General features: G+C 43.2%; 1 protein-coding gene across 5 annotated transcripts in view; it reads right to left on the bottom strand.

Moving 5' to 3' along the window:
- ERBB4 (erb-b2 receptor tyrosine kinase 4) overlaps window positions 1–23,766 on the bottom strand; it is a 1,268,185-nt gene that overhangs the window by 24,405 nt on the left and 1,220,014 nt on the right. For all 5 annotated transcript variants that reach the window (XM_053283383.1, XM_053283386.1, XM_053283382.1 and 2 more), the window contains exons 24-25: window positions 22,985–23,082; window positions 16,284–16,454 (exon numbers count right to left, since the gene is read on the bottom strand). In XM_053283383.1, coding sequence (XP_053139358.1) covers window positions 16,284–16,454; window positions 22,985–23,082 — 269 coding nt within the window. The remainder of the gene's footprint in view (window positions 1–16,283; window positions 16,455–22,984; window positions 23,083–23,766) is intronic.

Genomic DNA, 23,766 nt, shown 5'->3' with positions numbered 1-23,766 from the left:
TGAGAGAGATCTCCCACATGAGGGGGCCTCCAAGGATAATTGCAGTGCACAGGCAGGCATACTGTATGTGGGAGGTACCCAAGTCCCAAGCTATATAGAATGTTAATGGTAAGCACCCGTGCATGAACTGTGCTTGGAAATGGACAATGAAGCTGCCAATGAAGTTGTTTCAAGACTGGCATGCTCTGTTCCCTTAGAGCCTGGCAGCCTACTCCCTGTGGTCTGGTGTCCAAGTAGTCCAAGTTCAGGGGTAGCAGCCTCATGTATAATACATGGCAGTATTTTAAGCTAGAGGTTACCAGGAATAACTATGGCCAAGCTGTCCAGGTGGGGTCACAGATGGCCTACCAGCCTCAATGGTGAAAAGTGCCATCTGCCATGGAGGCCATTTAGGTTTCTACTAACAAGGCTGGATCAACCAGCACCCAAAAACTGTAAACCTGATGCTTCATGGGGAGTGTATCCAGAACAGGTTGAATACTCCCCCCGCCCCCCAAAGTGAGATAAACAATTCCTGAAGGAGTACCTCTGTGCTGTCAGGACTGAGCTTCAGTCAATTGACCCTCTTCCATTACTAATCTATTACTGAATAAGTCATTTTAAACGTCTTAACTCTCAAAATCAGCCCTGACATGCCTAGCACCTATTGCACACTAAAGACACTTCTTTGCACACATATAGTATTGCTAACGAAAACAGTTTGGAATGGGTCAATTCTAGGTATTCACCAAGAGATCTAACAATGGCAATATGGTCGTAGAAGTAGTATTGTTGATGGACAGTAGGGATGCACATGGTTGCAAACATCACTAGAAGGAAAGGCAGGAGTGAGTGAGAAATGTGGAGTTTACTGCCTTGGGAGTGGATCCTGAAACCATGCCAGGTCAGGCCAGCAAAGCATTGTTTTAAATCAGTGGTGGCTATTCTTTGGGACAAATGTGCCATTAGTCAACTCCAAAATGTTACTTATTGTCACTTTAAGGCCTTGGGTTAGTTGCCAATTGTCTACTAACCATGAGCAGTATGGCTGCCAGGTCTCAGATAGGAATGTGCAGAACATTCTTCAGTTGGAATGTGCTGACTTGAAGCGGGTTGTTTCAAGTATTCTCAGCTTGGAACAGAACGCCCTTCAAATGAAGGGCATGTTCCAAGTTTGGAATGACCTGTTTCAAGTCAGAACATTCTGGGTGCCATTTTGAAATTCAAAATGGTGCTCTTCTGGCCTCTGTGCACACACGGTGGCCATTTGTGTGGTCAACGTACCATGCAAATGGCCATTGCGTTCATGCAGAGGTCAGAAGAGTGCCATTTTGGATTACAAAATAGTGCTTGGAATGCTCTGGAGGGGAACATTCAGTGGATTTAACGTTCCATTCCGAGCTCAGAACAGAATGCTAAATCCGTTTCGTGCACATCCCTAGTCTCAGGGTCTGACCGGAATTTTCAGAGGTTTAGCCTCTTCTCGGGGTCTCTGAGGAAAGGAATATAATCTCAAGGTGTGGGTAAGGCCAGCACTAGATTTTCTCCTTGGTTTGCATATTTTTGCTCTTAACCCCACCTCTGAGCCACCAAACACAGCCAAGCTCTGCTCTCTGACCCATCAGGACAAATTCCCTGACAGATGCTACTAGGCTCTGCTCCACACAGTTCCAAGGTTCTGCCTCCTGAATCTCAAGGTCTGACCATCAGAGATCTGGCAACCCTAGGAAGTCAGAACCAAGAAAGTAGGGTTGACTCTGGGCTATATATCTTTGTTGTTATTTTGAGACCACTGTGATCTGTTGTGAGTTGCCTTGAGTATCCCATATTGAAAGTCTTTACAATACATAATAAAAATAGCTGGGTCTGGGGACCCTTCTGATCCCATACCATTTCTGGTGCACATAAAGGTTGGCTAATGTTGTTTTAAATAACTGACATATTGCAAAAAATCACTCTTATTTATAGATGCAGTATATTAAGATATGGGAGAGTTGGATTTTAAAACCTACACATCCCACCTTCATCATGTACTCATTGTGTGGCCTTTGGAAAAGTAACTCTCCACCCTCAGTTTCCCAACTATTATGGGAATAGCACTCTTCTACCTCCATGGAACCACTATGAGAGTATACATAATTTAAAAGATGAACATCATTATGCAAACTAAAAAATTGTACAAAGGACACAGGTGAAGGGAACAACAAAATTCCATCCTATGACAACCCAACCCTCTGGTAGACATAAGAACATAAGAATAATCAGAGGTGCCATTAGGCATGGACCTGGGGGCCTAGGTCTGTGTGCTCACCCTCCTAGAGGGTCCCATGATTCTCCCAAGGGAAAAGAAATTTCCCAAGGTAAAATTATTTCCAAAATAGTTTAGCCTAGAGTTTGGAAATTTGTAAGTTATCAGGTACAGGACAGGTTATCAAGACTCTTGTTACTGATTTTGAAGCAGACTGGCCAATCCATTGAATTTTTATGGTTTTTTATTTTAAAAAAAACTTTTTTAAAAAATCCAACAAGTAGCTTGTTTAATGGCAGGAAATTACAAAATCTTCTGGAACTGAAGCCCCCACCTGGACCATCATTCCACTCATATGTGAAGGAATCTAACATTTGCCTTCATTAAAAAATGCAACATGCCCCCCGCTTTCCCCAACCCCCTACATTTCCAGAATGAGTGGGCTTAGAGTTCTGAAATTGGGCACCCATGAAGCCCAAGATGGCAGGACAAGATGGCAACACAGAGATGGTGTGATTTTATTTCAAGGAAATTAGTGAATCCTGTGATTTTTTTAAAATAGTTTTCCCCTACTGCAGTAAAGCTGCCAGAAAGAGTTATCTCTATCCATTGATTACTTCACACCTAGTGAAAGTGGAACTGTTACATCTGAATAAACAAACTTTTTTTTTAATGCACTATCCTCAGGTTGGTTTGTGGTCCAAAAGGTCAGCTCCAGAGAAAGGCATTGTGAAGCAAGTGGCATATATTGTGGTTTTAATGTTTCTCCACTTAGGAATGCACTGTTTGTGCAAGTTGGTCTTTTGTTTGGACTGTGGAGCAAAGGTCATGTGTTGTGTCCCAGTTAGTTTGTGAATGGTCAAGAGAAGCTGTGTGAATCCATTGGATTTTGCATCGCCTTCCTTCCTTCCTGCCTTCGCAAATTCACTCTGCCCAGATCTGTGGGTTTGTGGTGAATGATGAAGATGTATGGATCCTTTGTAGGTTGTGTAGTCTTCCCCCACCCCCACCCCCACATCCAAATGCACTCTGGCCCAGACTTGTGGGTTTGTGGTGAAATGTATATATACAGAGAGGATACTTATTTTGCAGGGGAGACACCATAAGCTCATTAGGTCCAGGGCCTTAAATTACCTAGCTGTACCACTGAGAAGAATCTTCCTGATCAGACCAAACATCTATATTCCATCATTGTGTTCCAAGCAGTGGCTAGCCAAGTGCGGGAAACTCACAAGCAGGGCATGAACACAATCCTCCTCCTATATTATTCATCCTAAGCATTGGGTATTATTTAGAGATATTCTGGACTTGGACATTCTATTTATCTATCTGTCATGACCAGCAGTCATTAGTAGCCAACCTCTCCCCCACTGAATTTATCCTCCTGATCCTCTAGATTCTGCTTGTGTGTTGTTTTATATATTATTTACACAATCTAGAGTGCTGGAGGTTTGTTTATTTACTTGCTTGCTTTAGGAAAGGTAGATTTGCTGGCATCCACATTCTGCATTGGTTTAGGCTCCAAGAGCAGAATTTGTACTATTGTAAATCTTGTATTTCTTTTGTTTAAAATACAGAATTCTGCATCAAGTCAAATTCTGCTCCCATGCTGTACAATGCCGCAGGCATTATTTGGCAGATACCCCTAGCAATTCCTACATGCTCTCCGTAACCATTTAAGAAATGTCAGGGCACAGCTTCTTGACTTAAGCCCTAATCCACAGAAACCATTTACTCAGTAGGAAGCATGTCAGAAACTGGGGGAAGTCACTGAACCACATCCTCCTCTCCTACACGACTGCATGGCTGCTGCACTAAGTTGAAAGATTTCAGCACGAGGTCTACATGGAATAAGGACAGCAGCTTTATGCAAGTGGATCTGTATAATATGCTATAGATACCCTAGTGGTGCTGCGGAGAGCAAATACAATGCAGAGCTGTCCCAGCAGCTCAGAGCAAATATTTCAAAGGAACAGGCTGGTATTTACAACAGATCTGAACTGAAATGAAATTCAAATTGGAAAAAGCTCCCCAGGGAAACACACCTCTTCCCAGGAGTCACATTGTTTTCTTCTGAAGACAGAGTAAAAAGCTGACAATGTCTAGCTTTGGGGGACCTACCAGCAGTATATTTCAATCTATAGCCAAAGGAGGCAGGAACATTTTGCAAAAGAGACACAGAGACTGTATAGCAAAAAAGAATGTATGAATAAAGCAAGGAAGGGGAAAGGAACTTTCCCGAATTCCTTTTATAGAAGAAATAATGAGCTGGATAATGGGCTAACAGGGTGTCCAGGCAGAAGCAAGGGAGAACAGAAATGCCACCCCCTGAACATTACATGACAGCTGGAACTGGGAGACACTACAGCTCCCAGCTGGGTGTCCCCTGAGCCCCATCTAGATCCTGTTACACACAATGGACTCAATGGACGCCACAATGGAGAGTGAGCAATGGGTCCTCCTCCCAGTCTTGCCCTTCTCACTCCTTCAGAGGTATAGAATATGAGTATATTCCATAGCATCAGAGCTATATGCTAGTGCTGAGGAGAGGGCTGCAGGCCCAGCATGCTCAAAGATACCTGACTCGAATAGTGCTCACCCTTGACTCCCTGGTTTCATTCTTGTTGGTTCTCAGTGAGGACTAGGTAAGGGTGGTGATGCAGTACATTCAAAATCAAAGAAACTTTCATATACTGTACCAGCTTCAGGGGCAGCAGCAGTCGAAATGGTGTGCTAGCGGGCGTAAGCTTCCACCGTTTCATATGCTCCAGTACTCCCGATATTCTAGAGAGAGTTCCCATTTTCTATTACTTATCCCTGTCTCTGGTTTTTCCTTCCTTTGCCTTTTGTAGATAATTTGGTGATGTCATTTAAATAATACTGGCTGACATCCAGACTAAGTTACTCACTAGTACTGCTCAGAAGTTACTCTACAGAACTATTCAGGAATAATTATATGTGTGCAGACATACATATGTACTGCAGAGCGCACTAACGTCACTTCCAACTCCAACCCACCCACCATCACCACAATAACTGCCTAGCCCAGTGATCTGCACTGTTTTTCAAGTGGGGGGGAGGGGGCACTTTGGCAAAAAACCTTCAGTGTGAGAGACATGTCCCACTGTGCTGTAAATTGCCACTCTGCTCAGTACTGTGCTTTTTTCAGTGCCCTTTAAGAGAAACCGAGCCCTCTCCTAAGAGCTCTAAGAGGAAAGTTACACTTCCCAATACTATGCATTCCTTCCAAGATGGTTCAGGAGCTCAACTCAAGAGGGTTCCATTCCCCTTACCGAAGCACCCAGTGCTGAGCAAAGTTTCCCTGCATGGTGAAAATGGTCATCCTTGTATGGTGTAAGAGGGATTGGGCAGAGTATTCAGCTTTGGCCCAATAAACAATTCATTGGGGAGCTGCATTTAGAGCTGATGGGGGTTGCCACTGGCCCCTGGACTTTACAAATGAAGCCAAACAGTAAATATTGCTGAATGTATTGCAGAAGCTGTTCTGAGTATAACCCAATCCATGATGGGATTAAGGGTGCTTGATTTACACCCACTGGATGAAGACAGGATTGCTCCCAAGTATACTGGTGGAGCCTAAAGCAGTGGTTCCCAAACTGGGAGCCTCCAGATGTAGCTGAACTACAACTCCCATCAGCCCTGGCCACTGTTCCCTCTAACAGGGATGCCCAGATGTTGTCCACTACAACTCCCAGCATCCCAAGCTGCAATGGCCTTTGACTGGGGATTATGGGAGTTGTAGTGAACAACATTTGGGAATCCCTGTTAGAGGGAACAGCAGCCCCAGCTAAAATTTATTGTAGCTTGGAAAGATGGGAGCTGTAGTTCAGCAACATCTGGAGGCTCCCAGTTTGGGAACAACTGGCCTAAAGACATATTAGCAGGCGCATCGGAGGAGACTTCCGGTCATATCTGGAAAACAAGGGCAACGGAGCGGCAGGGAGGTACACTGTTACCCCGATGGGTTTTTTTTTAAGTAGACAGCAGTGGGGGGAAGCGGGGGGAGGGGTAAGTGCACGGTCCCCTGTTCTTAAAGCTAGACACCCCCTGCCATCGAACTGGCTGAACCGCCAGTTCTTTGAACCGGTTCAGAGGTCCATAAAGGGCCTCTGAACTGGTTCCGTCCGTGCACATCCCTAGTTTTGGCCCCAGATCCCACCAACCTGCTCCGTGCTTCACGGAAATGCACGGAGAAGGGCTGTCCGTGTGGGCACGTGGACGATGGAGGGTTTGGTCGTCTGGAGGGAAGGTAGGTTAAGAGCAGACTTCCCCCCATGACCTCCCAGCCCTGGCAAGCATGAGCATCACCTTGTCCCTAGTTGCTAGGCTAATGTTGACTGTGCCATAGTGTTGTGCACTAGTCAGGCACTGTCACATGATGCCTTTGAAGCTGCCAGAGCGTTTATTGTATATATGGTGCAATAAATACAATAATTGTTTATTGTATATATGGCACAATACACAATGTATTGTGCATTGTATATATGACTGGATGGATAACAACATGGAAATGTTCTGCCATTTTTGTGTGTGCATTGTGTCTTTCCATAGCAGATTACTGTGCAGTAATCATCTTTGGCACATAACTCTATGACTGATGGTTTTTGTTGGCATTGCCATGGATGCTGTGGGAGTGTCTCCGCTGTTGCTGCGTTATCTCTTACAGTAGTATTGTTTTGTTGTTTTTGCAGCTGATGAGATCACAGTGTAGCAGAACCATTGGATCGGGCTGTTAAGAGTTAAACATCCTTAGGGCTTTTATTTTATTTTTTTAAAGGAAACTGTTACCATTAGTTTATTAATGTGCCTGCTTCAGAAGGTAGCAAAGGACAGGCTATCGTGGTGTAAACGCTACACCACTTCTCAAGCTAGCAGGTGCTTGAGAAGAATACTATTCCACGATGTGGGATAGTGCAGGATGGGGGAGGCCATTTGCACCAGGAGAGACTCCGGGTGTAAGACTAAGGGTGTTAGAAATAAGCAAGAGTGGTCTTAATTTCAGCTGTAAAATATTGGAGAGTAGGTTACTTCTGGTTGATCATGAAGTACTTGAGTGGAATGGCTGGTGTTTCTTTCCCCTGTGTTATCCAAACTCCCAATTCTTTACCTTATTACAGCTTGAATATCAGGCTGGGTGGATGTGAGCAATGCAGGAGAGAAGACTGCGGATTTGAGGAAACCTCTGCAGCCCTTGTTGCCCCTTCCAATCTCTTTTCTTTCCTCATGGCTGGTTTCTTGTCATCCCTTCTCCAGTCTTCATGATCCCATGCATTTTATAAGGACTGACCTTCCTGTAATCCCTTCATGCTCCCTTCTTCATCTTGCCACATTACAAGAGCTTTTCTTGGGGGGGGGGTGCATGAGTGTATGTGTGTGTGCACGCGCACACACGCACATACACACCTGATCGATCTATCTATCTATCTATCTATCTATCTATCTATCTATCTATCTATCTATCTATCTATCTAAATTTCACCAGGAGTGTCTTACAGTATTTACATTGCTGTGCTCTTATATTTTCAAACTCAGTACAGTAGGGCTAGAGCTCTGAACTTTGAAGAGAGAAACATTTTTTAAAGAGGGAATCAAAAGGCAACCAGCTTGTGATGTCTGGTGAGAAGGAGATGTTCAACTGGGAGGGTGGAGTGGGGAGTGCAAAAGAGACTTAATGAACATGTTCCACCTGCCCCCTCCCCCCTCCCTATCCCCCCATTCTACTTTATACAGTAATCAAAGGATATTCTGAGCCTCTCAAAATGCCATCAGCCCTCATTGAGAATGAAACAGCGCACATCTTCCCCAAGCCTTTGCGGCAGCAATCATTACAGCTTGCTGGCCTGAACAGCGAAGCTCTTTAGAGGAAAAAAGATGGATTTAGTATGGAGCAGGGGGAAAGCTGGCCTAAACAGCTGAATAGAAAGTTGATGATAATCTCCCCAATTTCATTATATGATGGGTAAAAAAAATAAAAATGTAATTGTGCACTCTTGGCCTCTTAAAAGAAAGAATGGTTTCTTGATGAGGTTTTCTATTTTTCAGATGAGTTAGAACAGATCCAGGAATCTACTGGCAATAATAATTTTACAAAAAATGATTTAGAGAGAAAATAATCATTAACACTCTAAATCTAAACGCTATTCTTGCTCCTGCCCCCTGCTTGTTTCTTTTTATATCACTGGTTATTCCATAAGAAAAAACGTGAATAATAAGGAAGGCAGTAACCTTCTGTATGCAACCAAAATATGTTTTCCTCCATGGGCCATGATTAAAATACATATGGAGCTCATTAACAGCTATACATAGATTTCACACACACACACACACACACACACACACACACACACACACACACACACACACCCCTTCCTACACCAGATTGCTGGGAAAGTACTACTTAGACTGCTGAAGGCAGTGCATTTTTTCTTGTTATATTAATTTTCTGGAAGAGGAGCTGCAATCCTATGCGAGTTCACAACTCCCACTTTACATGGCTTACCAGCCCCAGTGAATTGTTGGGATTGACCAGATTAATCAGCTCTCTCTCTCTCTCTCTCTCTCTCTCTCTCTCCATTTTATATCCCGCTCTTCCTCCAAGGAGCCCAGAGTACTACATACTACATTCTTAGGTTTCTCCTCACAACAACCCTGTGAAGTAGGTTAGGCTGAGAGAGAAGTGACTGGCCCAGAGTCATTCAGCAAGTCTCATGGCTGAATGAGGATTTGAACTCGGGTCTCCCTGGTCCTAGTTCAGCACTCTAACCACTACACCACGCTGGCTCTTTTCTTTCAATATCTCAATATTTCAATGCACATATCTTTCAATATGTGCATTCCCACTGTATGAGCTATCAAGGTAGTAATCAAAAGTTGTCCCCCTTAATAACCCTCTATTCTCATAGAGGCAGCAGTCTAAAGCCTGTTCTTTGCATGCAGCCAGTAGAATCCTGAAGTGGTAGCATGAACTGCAGCATATCAGATTGAGGGGAATACCATTTTTGAATGCTCTCATTTTTCAAAACTGCCCTGCAAGTAAATGCTAGCACTTCAGGGAGAAATATGCTTGCTTAATTCCTGCTATGCTTTCTGTTTGCAAGTGCTGACTTATGGTTTATAGCCCCAACAGGCAACCCACTTCCCAGATTCAGCTGTGTACAGTAAATAGTCAGTTTCCCAGCTAGAGCTATTCAGTGAAAATTAGCAGAAACCAACTACAACTCAACAAGTGTACTGATAATTTGAAGCATGCCACTTAGAAGATTTGAATAGTGAATAACTGTTGGTTCTTACAGGTTACTAATTTCAAAAGTTAAGGTTAGATTTGCGATCATTTGAATAAATTGAACTCTAAGCTCTTGTATAAATCTTTCAAGTGGTCAAAGCATTCCAACAACCCCATAAGGTAATCTATATATTTAATTCTCTTAGCCAGCCAGCAAGCGTGCCCAGGATTTGGGGGCGGAACTCCCGCGACACGCTGCGAGAGTTTGGGACTGAGGGAAATGTCGGTTGGGGGCTGGAGGAGCCCAGAGGGGGAGCCCGAGGATGAGGGGGTGCCGCTCCAGTGGCTGGGGGGGGGCAGCAGCAGGATACCGAAAATGGCTGGGCAGAAGCTGGCGCAGCAGATGGGGCTGTTGTGGTGGGTATGGGGGCTGGGAGGGGTGAGAGTGGCAGAGGAGGTGGCCAGCAGGCAAAAATGATGGGGAGCGAACTGGGGTGGAAGGGAGGGGGGAAGCAGCGAGGAGAGCCTAGCGACGCAGATGCTGTGCGCCAATTCAGCTAGTTTAACATTATTATCCTCCGGTATTGCAGGAGGGAACCTGCAACTTGTCGTATGCCACCTAATGAGTTCGTGACAGAGGTCTGTGAGAATCAGACCCGGGAAGTCCTGATTCAGCAGTGGCATGACTACAACAGGGCTGAAGTGTTCCAAAAACATGGACCCACTTGAGAAAAGAGGCCACTGAGCCCCACTCACTGGCTGCCTCTCCCCCGAAGCCCTGCTCCCCGCTCTCTGCAATATACAATAGCCGCGAGGCACAGCTGGCTTGCTAAGGTTTGCCATCCACCTTCCTATATAATGACGTAACTGCCTGAGGGCCCAGGCTTTATTTGCTAGCCGCCCCATACCAAATTGTTCTCTAGGTGGCTCACAGCCCAGCAATAAAAAGCAGCCAATGATCTAAGCAAACCAGCCACGTCTTGTGGTAACTGTATGCTTAGTGGATCCGCCATGAAAATGGCAGGGAAGTGGAGAGCGGGAAGCAAGGCTCATGGGAGAGGTGGCTCGAGCAAATGAGCAGGGGGAGGTGACAGGTGAACAGTGGGGATGACTGTGGCGGTGCACCAAAATTGGAACCTGAAACATCACTACGGTGCTACGCCACTGTGACTCAGTGTTTTAGCTACTATTCTACTCCAGTTAATGCCACGAGAGAAGAATGACCGGAGAGTCACCCTAGTTGGCCACAGTTGGATGCTCACATTTATTGGCCCAAATCACAAACATTCCTGAAAACCCCTTTTCAGCGTCAAAGTACAAAATTATCAATCCATGTGCAATAAAAGGCCTAACTGTAGTTGGTCACATTTTATTTTCTCCTTGATGTTTGATATATACATAATCATAAATTGATTTTGATGCATCACTTGAAGAGTATTTTTGTTCCTTTCTTTATGGAAGGAACATTTGCTGACCTGAAACAGAAACTTTTGTAATAATGAAGCTTTTGACAGGGGATTTTTGTTAACATCTTCAGGCCTATTGTCACATCAGTTTTTCCATCACAAGCCTAGCTTTTTCCTTAGGCCCTGCTAATGGTCAAGCACACTTTTTAAATGCCTTCGTAACTGTTGTCTATGGCTCAAGCAGATATTTCAATGTAAAGATTTTGGTTCAAAGCAAGATTTTTATATGTAAAGGAATATTACAAAATATGACCCTCCACCTATAATCTGAAGTGGTACAGTCCCTTCTACCATTTTAGGACTACTGCATATGCCACCTGTTTCAGCTGCACATGGAACCAGCCCTAGGAATCTGCACGGAGATAATGGAATATGAGCGTTAATGCAGCAATAATATGGTGGCTTCCACAGAATACGAAGAAATCTGAATTTTCATGTTATTTTTCTCTTCAAAGAGCACATTTCTAACCCTCCTCAAAACAGTTTTTTCCCCTATGAATATAAAAGAGATCTGGCTAGGAGTTATACTTCTTCATTCAGAACAGGTCTCCATCCCTCCCAGGGTGTGCCAAGGTAATTTGACCACCCAGCCGCAAGACCCCCACTCAAGCCCCCCAAACCTCCTTTGGGGGACCACCCCACCAAAGCTCTGCTTAACCCCCTCCCCAAACCTCTTTTCACAGCCAAGGGGTAGCTGCAGAGGGGAGCGGAGCAGTCCTTCTCCATTCTCCCCCGGCAGTGGAGGGGGGGGAGCAGGAGCGACGCTGCACCCATTGGTTTGGGCCAGCATCTTTAAGCAACTGTGAGGTGTGCCTGTGCATTTGAGAGATCGTTGCAAGCCCATGATGTCATGGGCTTGCGACAATTCCCTCTGCACTGGTGCGCCTCACATTTGCTTAAAGACACTGGCCTGAATGTATGGGTGCAGCGTCATTCCTGCTCCCACCCCACCACCACCGGGGGAGGGGACTGCTCCACTACCCCACCCCCTGCCAGCCACCCCTTGGCTATAGTAAGAGGGTGTTTTTTTAAGTGAAGCTTTGGCGAGATAGGTGCAGGGTGGCTGCCAGAGGCCTCCAGCTATTTGGAGTCTCCCCCAGACCTTGGAGGTCTGGACCATCGGCTCCCCAAGTTCCGGGGGTTAATATGCCTCTGAACCCTCCTCCTAGCTTCAGACTTTGCCAGTCTTTCTTTCCCATCATGCCTACTGCCCCTACTTGTTCTAAGAGTGACAACAGTTATTTTACCCAAACTGTGACAAATCATTTCTGGACAATAAAAAACCAAACACGAAGAAAAATCAACTCAAATCAATCAATCACCCCCTGCTAACTTGGCAAAGAGGCACCTTTTAATGTGGTGATTCTCTTTTGTTTAACAGGGGAAGAGTAAATGGCTCTATCCGCCCCCAGCACAGGACCTCCAGTGACTGTTGCTGGTGTCTATCTTATGTTTCTTTTTAGAATGTGAGCCCTTTGGGGACAGAGGTCCATCTAATTTATTTGTTATTTCTCTGTGTAAACTGCCCTGAGCCATTTTTGGAAGGACGGTATAGAAATTGAATTATTATTATTATTATTAATAATAATAATAAACTAAATCTTGTCAGCAATTTCCTAGATTCTCTCATCAGATTCTTATTAGCTAGCACAGTCATTCCCTAATACTCTATTCCATGTACAACCAATGGAAATTCTTCTTTGTACAAAGAGTAAAAACTGAGTTGGTTCCAGAAGAGGAAAGGTCTAACATCTGCTGGGGCCCCAAGATGGGCAAATAGCCCACCACTATTTGCCCACCTGAACTGAAATAGTCCACCACTAGTTGTCCACCTGAACAACCCTGCCATTTTCACTTGACACAAAACATTGAAGAAGTTCAGAGCTAGAATGGGAGAACTTTCAGTCTGCAACTTACTTATTTTATCATGTTTATATACTGCCTGATATGTGTATCTCTATACGATGTACACAATTTAAAACAACAAATACAAAACAAAGTAAAAACAAAATAATTTCACAGAATAAAAAAGGTTAAACAATTTGATGGGATCAAAACAAACAGTTCAAAATTAATTGCAGTTAAAAGCCTGAGAGTACAGGTGTGTCTTGAGGGTCTTTCTAAAAGCAAACAGAGAGCATATTCCAAAGCCCCAGGGCAGCCACAGAGAAGGCCTGGTCCCAAGTCACCACCAAATGAGCCGGTGGGAACCGTAAGCGGACCTCTCCAGGTGACCTCAATAGGCAACAGGGTTCATGACCAAGAAGGTGCTCCCTTAAGTATCCTGGACCCAAGCTGTTCCTTCCTCTCTTTCACACTAAGGAGGTGCACTGAAAGACCTTGCCCCCAAATGCTGGGGGCAACAGTGGGGAGAAATTGCTTCCTGGGTTTTAATACTGGATTATAAAAATCTGTCAAATACAGACAAACGTGATGACCCATTCCATTATTTATTTATTTATTTATTTATTGTTAAGTTGACTCTCTAGGCAAGAGTTCTAGCCCCTATAGATGGTGACCTTGCGTGCTTGCTTTACCAAAAGAGCATGGAAACTTTCCTATAAAATTTAATTTCCCAGTAACAATGAACATTAACTGCCTAAGCTGCTTCAATTTATTCACCATTCATGGCAATAGCACCAATTATAAAGGGTCCATTAAATATTAATATTCATTAGAGCAAACAGGTGTAAATCCAAGTTACCCAAAGGAAACAGAATGCCAGGTAATGGTGATTGTGCAGATTGAGCTTTGGAATGCATTTCAGTTATTATGCCTAACTCCTACAATTATCCATTAATGCATATTAGAGTGTGGATAAAAGGAACATACAGTATAGGGACATATGAAGCTTCTTTATACTGCATCAGACCATTAGTCCATCTAGCCCAATACTAGCAGGCAGTGGCCCTTCAGTGGCCCAGACAGTCTTCCCCTACCTGCGATCCTTTTAACTGGAACTTCATGCATTTAAAGCATGTGCTCTGCCATTGAGCTATAAACCCTCCCTTGGAGCTATAGGGAGTTTTAGATGCATTGAGTTTCTAATCGATATGGCACTTCAGGGGAGGACAGAGAAAAAGAGCTCTAGCCTCCTCTCTCCTCCTTCTCTGACATGCATTCAGGACTCCTTAAAGAATTCCACAGAGTTCTCCCACCTCCATTAATGAGACCTGGGCTCAGAATTAGCTTTTTGCTCCTCAACTTTCAAATGGCATTCAGGTCTTGCCGAAAATGTTTCAAGAGAACTTAATCCATACTACATAATCGATTTTCTCCCATTCTTCAATTAAAGAACCACTAATGATGGGCTACCACCACACTTCTGTAGCCAGTACAGATATTCTGTAGCTGTACTTCCAGCCACCAATCAAGATCAGTATGCAGATCACTGTCCAAAGAACTTCTGTATGCCTACCTAACACTGATTGCAGCCAACTGCTGAGCCAGAACTCCCATTGCTGCCTTTAGTTAGGGATGGATGTTCAATTTCAAAACAAATGGGGAAAGGGACCAAATGAGTCCCATTTGGTTCATTTCTCATTAGTTTTAAGACAAATGGAGACAGTAACATATGAGTCTGAATGGGGTTCCCTTTTAGAATCCCATTTGTTACCCATCTCATATGTTTTTAGAAATAAAACCAAAACCATACTTTTATTTCATCATTGCTTGTGTTGATGGGGGCAGGCGCTGCAGTGCACATGCTCGTTCTGGTAGGTGCCATTCTGAATACCCTACACTTTTTCATGGTGGTGTCCATTTTTCAAATGCACACAAACCCCTGGATGATGCTATTTTATAGAGTAATATGGCTATTTAAGACAACATCCACTAGAGGGTAGAGATGCATTGCAGCTCCTGCTGCTGTCAACACAGGTGGCAGGAAAAAATGAGTGAAGACAAGAGTAACAAAATGTAAATGTGCCCCCAAATGTATGGTGGTTCCAAATTGAATGGGAACCCTATGGATGGGTCCCAACATGAACCACACAAGACTTTACATTTCACAAGACCACAACATTTCAAATTGCAAATATAAAAAGCTAATGGAGTTGCAAAACAAACAAAAATATGTACACACCCCTACCTTTAATGCTGAGAAAGGGGCGGGGCACTGTTGCAACTGCACCGATGAAAATGCTGCTCATGTTTTGTTCATTGCTAAGCATTCACTTCCAGGTGGTATCGGCAAGAGTTAAGCACACTTACCACTCTGTGGCTTATACAAAAGCTTACTTTGCTGTGGATGGTTGGGGGACTTACATAAACAATGTTTATCCAGAAAAAATATATGCCTGATTTAAACAGATATAAAGTCCCTTGTGGGGGTTATACAGCTGGGCAAAGCAAATGTTGCAAGACCGTGTAAACAGAAAGGATGACAACATCGGATGAATGGTTATCATAGAAGCGAGCACGATAATCTGAATCAATGCCTGACACTGAGCCACATGCCAGGTCCATCTCTCCATGGCTTGATGGTCCATAGTAACTGTCTAAATATCATCCTGTGATCTGAACTGTATTTTGAGCAGTAACCCAGGTAGTGTGGGCCCCCTCCTCTTGAAAGGAAAATGTCACCAACACAGACTGCTTTCATCAGGTAATTCGACAGTGTCGTCTGGCTAATGAAGTGCATGTTGGTTATGGAGTACTCTTTGTTTTTCCATCCCTTATGGAAATGCAGGCTTCCTTTTGAATGCAATGAGTACACCTGAATACTGTTTAGCATTTAATACTCTGTAGAGAATTTGCCAATCAGTGAGGCTGTGCATACGAGCAGCTACACCCAGGTTAGGGCAGCACTACCTGGGTAGGGCTGCTCATGTGCAGTGCTGGGATCAAGGCTGATTCTGGTGCTGCCTCCCACATAAGCCTGAGTTTTTAACCTAGGCTTTACCTAGGTAACAAGGCACAGGCACACCCTTTACCCCAGGTCCGGGGTTGTGTGTATACTCAGGCTGCATGCAGCCCAAGCATACTCAGTCAGGTGCCTAGAGGACCCAACTCATGGGGAATCCCTAAACGCACCATGCTGTTCATGCGGAGTATTTTCGGATTCCTTGAGCCGGGGACTCATTTCTCCAGCCTCTGGAGATCAGCACAGATTGTGTGGGTGCGTGGTCACACACCGATGAGCACCCTGATCATCAAGGAGGAAGCTAGATTCAACACTGCCTCCCCCCCACCCGCCACCTGCCCTCTCTTCCCAACCAACCAATGGTTGTGTGCATGACCTCAGTGTGTGTGTGTGTGTTTCGGTGGCCGTCGTTGTCATTGTCATTGTCGTCATCATCATCATCATCATCATCATCATCATCATCATCATCATCATTTTTCTTACCCTGTTTGAGTCAATTCTTGTCCTGGATGTGTAGATTGGTGGAGGAATGTTAAATGCCTGAGGGACTAGGTATTCTTCTGCATCCATCATATCTTCCAGGTCTCCTTCATCCAATAGATTCTGGAAGAACTTGCTGTCATTTGGGCTTGGGAGCTTCATACGATCATCACCCTGGACATGCCACATTCATGGAGAATGAAAAATAATAATCCTATGAGTTTGCCTGGGCAAGTCTTTTTGCCTGCCTGCAAACACCATATGTCCAGTTATTTCGGTTGCTCTAAATAATCGTACAAATCTACTGGTGGATTGTTCATGTTTTCCACTGATAAGACAATCTTTTCCACAAAGATAAAGAAATGTTTTCTTAACAGACTTTTAAACCCAAACAAAAAGATTAGAAAATGTTCTAGGTCAAATACTGATAATAACAGAAATACAAACACTTATTAGTCAAACCAAAATTTGACCCTTGCAAAAGTGATATTTGGAGGGGACAGATTGACCCAGGTCATCTATTTTATTTATTTTTTAAGATTTAATTGCTTTTATAAAATACAGTCACTGTTCAAGATACCATAGGAAAGAACTGAAAATTGTAAGAATTTGAATCATTTCCTTTTTACTTTGGTTTTAATAATAGATGTGATTTAGCACAGTTACACTGTTCAAAATGCTTCCCATAGATTATTTTGCTGTAATCCATACAACAGACTTTGAAGGTGGGCTGGTATCCCATATTGACGAATTGCTAGCCCAAGGCCACATAGTGATTTCCCAGGAGATCTGAGATTCAACATAAGAACTTCTTAACACATAGCTCAATCTTTTTACCATTAGACTATATCAGCTCTGTTTCAGCATCTCGTTATGGAAATACTTCTTTGTTTAAGTGGAAACTATTATAGAATATAAAGTTCACAATTCACTGATAAAATTCAACCTTCTATTAAAGTTTCATCTGAAATTCTGATTTGAAATTTGAAATTTTCATAATACAATTATCAACTTTTTGTTTGTGGGAATGAAGATCTGTTATTTCGCCCAATGGACCCTTGATAACTCATCCAGGATTTTTGTTTCCAGTTCCCCAAAGAGGTAGGAGGTTGTCTTTTTACATTGACCTGTGTGCTGGCAGGCCCCATTGACTTCCCCCTTTCCCTAGATCAGCATGAGGATCAAGATCTTTAACTTTGGGAAATCCTGCAGTACATGCCTCTCAAAGCAACAGCTTTGGCATTCAATTTGGCAATATTTACTGATATCTTCGATTCTATTAATTTAGTTTACAGACACTCAGTGTTTTGATTCAAGCCAATTTGTACTAATGATGGCCAGAAAAGCCCCCAAATGAGCAACCAGAATCAATTCCTTTTACTTCCATCTGAGTTATTGCCACAATGCTGAAAAAGCCTCTCCTGAACATGGAAGCTGAATATTAAGATATTGATTTTATTTTTAATGGCTACCTTCAGTTTTGGGGAAGTGAAGAAAATATTCCTTCTTTTTCGTTATTCAGCTTAATAGAAGAATCCATTATATATATATTTTAAAAACTTACTAAGCAGGTGCTAATTAAAGTGTAAAAAGGGCTTGCATGAAAAGTAAAATAAGTCTTCTTGTTGAAACTTTATTTTATCTTTGTTGTTGTGCTTTGTGTTAGCATTAATCATACAAACAATATTGGGGGAACATTTTACCCACTGTATAGAGCTCTTCAGATGAGAGAGGGGAAGGGAAGGTGGATGGTACAATACTTTTACTTACCTGTGGTGAGGCAAAGTATTCTGTCTTTCTGTTGAAATCAAGGCAGAATACTTTGCAGCCACCCAGCTTACTCTCATTGTGACCATCCCCACCTATCTATGAGCATTTTCAAATGTCATGACTTCAATTGACTTTGGCAATGCCAGGGAACATTTCAGGGAACAATTCAGGGAATGTTTGCTGCTTAGTAGCTACACAAAAGATGATCAAGGACAAGTGCCCAAGAAGTACACAGCTATGGTCCTACCCTTCTCCATGTGGGTTCAATATCAGCACACACAGAGATCCTCAAAGGCTCAATGAAGTCTGGTTTCTCCCCTTCCCCTCTTGGTGCCTTTAAGGGCAGTCCAAGGAATGCAAGGTCTGTGCATAGTACCTCAAATGTACATAGTCCCTATGCTTTTTCAAGCTCCAGGGCTCACGAATCCTGACAGGTACTGTGGGTAGACTAGGTGGGTATACAGGAAGCATGCACACATACTGTTATCTGGTTGTCATTCTCCATAATTTGCCTCTTACTGAGAAATGCGGCTCTATGGAGCCCTGTGATTATCCCTTTCTGAGCAAGCAATTGTATGGTATCCTAGTGTTTATGAACTGATTAGTGGCCACCAAAATTTATCCAAATATCTAAAGACTTTTGAAGGAAGCCAAAAGACTGTCAATAAAACTAACAAAATTCCTCTGCGTTCTGTACACCCCTAAGATAGGCCTGGGTTTTGCCTAAAACAAAATTTGAAATAAATTTGTACAATTCCTCCTCAGTAAAACACTTGAGGAATTTCAAGGGAAGTCATAAAGAGTTTTTATTATACCAGTAAACTTTCTGAGGGGGATTTGCACATCTCTAGTGTCTCTCTGGTGGATATAAAATCTGAAAGCCAGAATTACAAAAATCCCAGAAGAAAATGTGTTTTATAATAGGAGCCACTCAAAGCCATGCCATTCAAAAATCTATAGCAATTTTCTGTGTGTGCATCTTAGGATGATGAATCTGGTTTCCTCCCAACCCTCTCTTGTGGCATGGTGCAGTCCGGATAGCGTGGGGTTGTTATTTTTGGAGAAGGGTCAGTGTGAATGAAAGCAATATGACATTAGAAACATCAGTGTCAGTGGCTTTAAAACATTAAGGCATATTTATCATAATGTGTTTAACCAATTTTGTCACGCTTTTAGAAAATTTACAAACTACTAAGTAGAAACTATTTGACATAAGAGAATTGCCCAAGAATGCTACAGTATATTTGCTCATAAGTAACATACCAGTTTTATTCTGCAAAATCATTGTGCCCATTTCCAAACTGTTCACTGCATCCTGAGATTGCTGTTATTAACCATCTGTGTCCGTGTTTGTGTCTGTGTGTTTAGATCTTTCGATTAAGGCATGTCAGTTTTTGTTCCCATGATCTTATGAAGAATTGCTTTGTCATTTCTACTTTCTGTACTTCAATGCTAAATGTTATTTATTTATTTTATTGTTCAATTTCTCTACCGCTTTTCATTAAAATAATCTCAAAGTGGTTTACAGTATAACTAAAGCAATACACAGTACAAAAGTACAGATATTAAATATATATCATCTCTATTTAATAGGGTGTGCACAAAACTGGTTTGCCCGGTTCGAGTTCAAACCGGATTAAAAAAGAACCGGGCATGTTCAGTTTTGCTCCCCTGCAAACAGACACCCCAGTTCATCTCGAATTCAAGCCGGTTTGGGGGTTCGAGTGTGTATACGTATGTATGTGTATATGTGTGTGTGTGTGTGTGTGTGTATGCACTCACTGCCTCCGAGGGGACGTGACCATGGGGTGTGTGTCCTACGGCGATTCCCCCTTCCCCCGCTGGCCTCAAAATGGCCTGGTTTAGGCTGTTCTTGGCCTGTTTGGGGGCCTCTCTGTACTGGTGGTGACCATTTTGGAGTCTGCCGCACATGTGCACTGGCCATCTGCATGACCGTGAAAATGGCCCAGAATTGGCTGAAAATGGCCCAAACCAGGCCATTTTGAGACTGGGGGGAGGTCGGTGGTGGGAGGGGGAACCACCAGACACCCCTTGCAGCTGCAGCAGCACGCCCTGGAGGCACTGAGTGTTTTAAAATAATAATAATAATAATAATAATAATAATAATAATTATTATTATTATTATTATTATTATTATTATTAAATTAATAAAATAATTACAAAGCCAAGCCAGTTGGGGGGGGGGGTGGGGGTGGTTTAGCTCAAGCCCAAATGGGCTGGTCTGGCTTGAGGGCAAGCCTGACCAGTTTGATGGTGAGCTGGCTCGAGGTCGTGCCAGTTTGCACATCTGTACTATTTAAAAGTTTTTAAACCTATATAAAACAGTAATACACAAAACACAAAGCAGCAGCAGTAAAAAACAAACAAACCAATACTTTCATTTAAAAGCCTGGGTGAAGAGCCACATCTTTACTTGTCAAGGAGGCTGAGGAGCAGATGCTAGCTGGGAGAGCATTCCAAAGCCTGGGGGCAATGACTGAGAAGGCCCTGTCCTGCATGCTCGACAGCCAAGCTTCTCTCACTGTCGGCACACAAAGCAGAGCCCCCTCCGATGATCTTGTCAAGCAGTCAAGATTTCCACAATGCCCTCTTCTTGCCAATTAACCATGTTGGTACTATATAATATTTTCTTCTTTGAGACCAATGATTAGAAGTTTTTGTTACTTCGTTTGACCCCACTGTGTGTATGGGGGGTAGGAAGGCAGCTGAATCCGGTTCTCGTTTCATGACATTTCTTGTTGCCAAGCCTTTAACAAATTGACCTTGACTAAAAATGCTCTAAAAACCTGATATGCAAAGTTACATTTGAGGGCTTTGCCCCTGTTATTCCCTCTATTTGATGAGGACCCCGTGCAGTCTCGTACACATGTCTGATCATTCATCGTGATTCCAGAGAGAAATGAACTACTTTTATTTTTTCATAACTCAAATTTTCAGCCCAAAGATGTGTGGAGATATTTCTGAAAATGTATAGGCACATAGAGCTTCAGTGCTGAGAGGACTGGTGGTGACAGTCAATCATGCTCTTGTACCAAAAGGGATTTGCATGATATGGAGAAGAAATGCAGTGTGAAAGATGGCACTCTTCCTTAAACACACAGAAATACTAGAGAACCTTGAAACACTGGGCACAGGACAATTAATGGACATGAACAACTAATCTGGACAATAATATTGTCCAGATATTTTTAGAATGTATTGGTTGTGAAAAGGCTTTTGTAAATATCTTGTGTCGAGAACTTGGATGAAAAAGAATGGCTCTCAAAAACATACCAAGCCCAACTAAATGGGTGTTTTTTGGCTTAGCTTCTCTTCCAGCTTGGGATACAGGTGGCAAATAGATACTGCAAGAGAACTGTCCTAAGGTACATAGGAACATAGGAAGCTGCCATATACTGAGTCAGACCATTGGTCTATCTAGCTCAGTATTGTCTTCACAGACTGGTAGCGGCTTCTCCAAGGTTGCAGGTAGAAATCTTTCCCAGTCCTATCTTGGAGAAGCTAGGGAGGGAACTTGAAACCTTTTGCTCTTCCCAGAGTGGCTCCATCCCCTAAGGGGAATCTCTTACAGTGCTCGCACATCGTCTCCCTTTCATATGCAAGCAGGGCAGACCTGCTTAGCTAAGGGGACAAGTCATGCTTGCTTGACTTCTTGTAGATGGAACTGGGACCTATTGGTCAAGACAGGAGTGTTCTTAGGATATCTTTGTCACAACCAAGGCGCGGGGTGGGGGTGGGGTGGGGAAGGAAACCTAACCAGGTGCTAGTCTGCAGTTTTTGGAGAAGTGGCAAGTATTCAGCAATTGTACCGATGACTTATACAAGCCATGGCAGGACTTCTGGCTCTCCTGAGCCAAATCTGCCACAATCAGAGGGAACAGAGAGATTCATCTTTGGAAACAATTCAAAGACAGCTCACAAAACATTCACTGAGGCTCTACACATGATCTCTGTGTAGATCTGTGTGTGAGAGCCTAACCGGGCTCTCCATGCAGATGAGCAGGGAGCTCGCTCTGGGCGGCTGGATTGGCCTCCCACACGATTACTGGCTCTGTCACGGAGCTGGTAGGGGAGGCAGGGATCGGGGTCTGCTTGGCCCCGGAAGTCCCAGAATGCCCCGCGTGAGTGTGCAGGGCATTCTGGGGAGACCCCCGAGGCCATGAGGCTTGCTGTAGCCTCCTGGTTGGGGGGGTCTCCTCATGAGTTGGCATGGCACAGCGCCACAGTGTCTCACAATCGGGGAAACGGGGTTAGCCGAGGGCTTGCTCCACTAACCCCATTTAACGGGGTTGATAGTTAGTGCTGGAAGCTGCATGGCTCCTGTTGCAGCACACAGCCACAGGAAAGTGGGCTGGGCTCCCTTAGCCCACTTCCCTGTGGTTGTGAGAATAGCCTCACTATGTCTTGACTGCAGTCTTTGTCAACCTGACTGGCACTATTGTAGTTTTTCAAGGGTAAGGGCAATTTGTGCATAAATATAAATTAAGACAATTAATGCCAATGCTATTGGGATGGGGAGGTGCTTAACCTGAGCACTTGTACCTTTGTAGCTCTCTGCAGAACTGTATTGCAGTTTATATTTGGCAGTAAACATAGAGACCTTTCAAAAGAGTAATCCTTGTGCCGAAATACTACATGTTTAGGTGAACACTAAAGATGTTTATATATACACTTTTAAATGTTGTGAATCCAAGGAAGATGTGTTTGGAAACCCATGTGCCATATGTGCTTCAGTGAACAGAATTGGTGTGGTTCCCTGTTGAATGTTTATGGCAAACTTTTTGAGCCATTTTGGAAGGGCGGTATACAAATCAAATCAAATCAAATAAATAAATAATGAGCCTGGATTTGTCCCTGTGTGATGTATAAAAGGCTATTCAGAGATAAAATCAAGATACCGTAGAGTTGCTCACCTGAATGACTAGGTATCTCTGAGGATCTCGAGCCATTCTAGAAAATTCGGCAGCCAGTTCCTTGAACTTAGGCCGACTGTCAGCATCTATCATCCAACCTGGGGCCATGTACAGGGAGAGGAAAAAGGTTTCTCGTTAATAACAAGCAATGCTTGATAGTTCATAGTTAATTACAGCTATCCTTATGAGAAGGTATAAACTTAGGGTACCATCTAGCTAAAGTTAAAAACATTCTATGATCCATTAATTTGAGCATGTGCTCAAATTCCCACCCACACTGAAGTTAATGGGAACAGTGTTTAGTTTTCAGTTGTACTCTAGCCATGAGCTAAAACTATTGTTTATATATCACTTATGTAATTGGCACTCCATTGAAATGATGCTTCAGACAACATTTTCCACCCAGTCGCTCTTTCTTTTCTTAAACTACTTCCAAGGATCCTAAGCATATTTACTAGGAAACACAATATCACATTGACCTGAGTGGAATTTACTTTTCAGGGAACTTGTTCTAAATAATATATGTGTATTTTCTTTTTTTCTTTTTTAAAACTACCTTTTATTTATTTGTTTATATCTATGTAAACTGCTTTGGGAACTTCTGTTGAAAAGCAGTATATAAATATTCATATTCGTACCTTGTATTCTTATTTTCCTCTATGATCTTCCTGAGCTTCCTCGCTGTGCATAGACATATGCAAAAGGCCAAATTTTCCCTGTAGTTCGTAGCTTGAAACCCTGCAGTGAATTTTATTCATCTCTACTCTGTTTGTGGCACAGTA

The sequence above is a fragment of the Hemicordylus capensis genome, chromosome 1, assembly GCF_027244095.1.
Source record: "Hemicordylus capensis ecotype Gifberg chromosome 1, rHemCap1.1.pri, whole genome shotgun sequence".
NCBI lineage: Eukaryota > Metazoa > Chordata > Lepidosauria > Squamata > Cordylidae > Hemicordylus > Hemicordylus capensis.
Note: the sequence above shows the minus strand (reverse complement) of the source record. Positions and strands in the feature narration are given on the sequence as shown.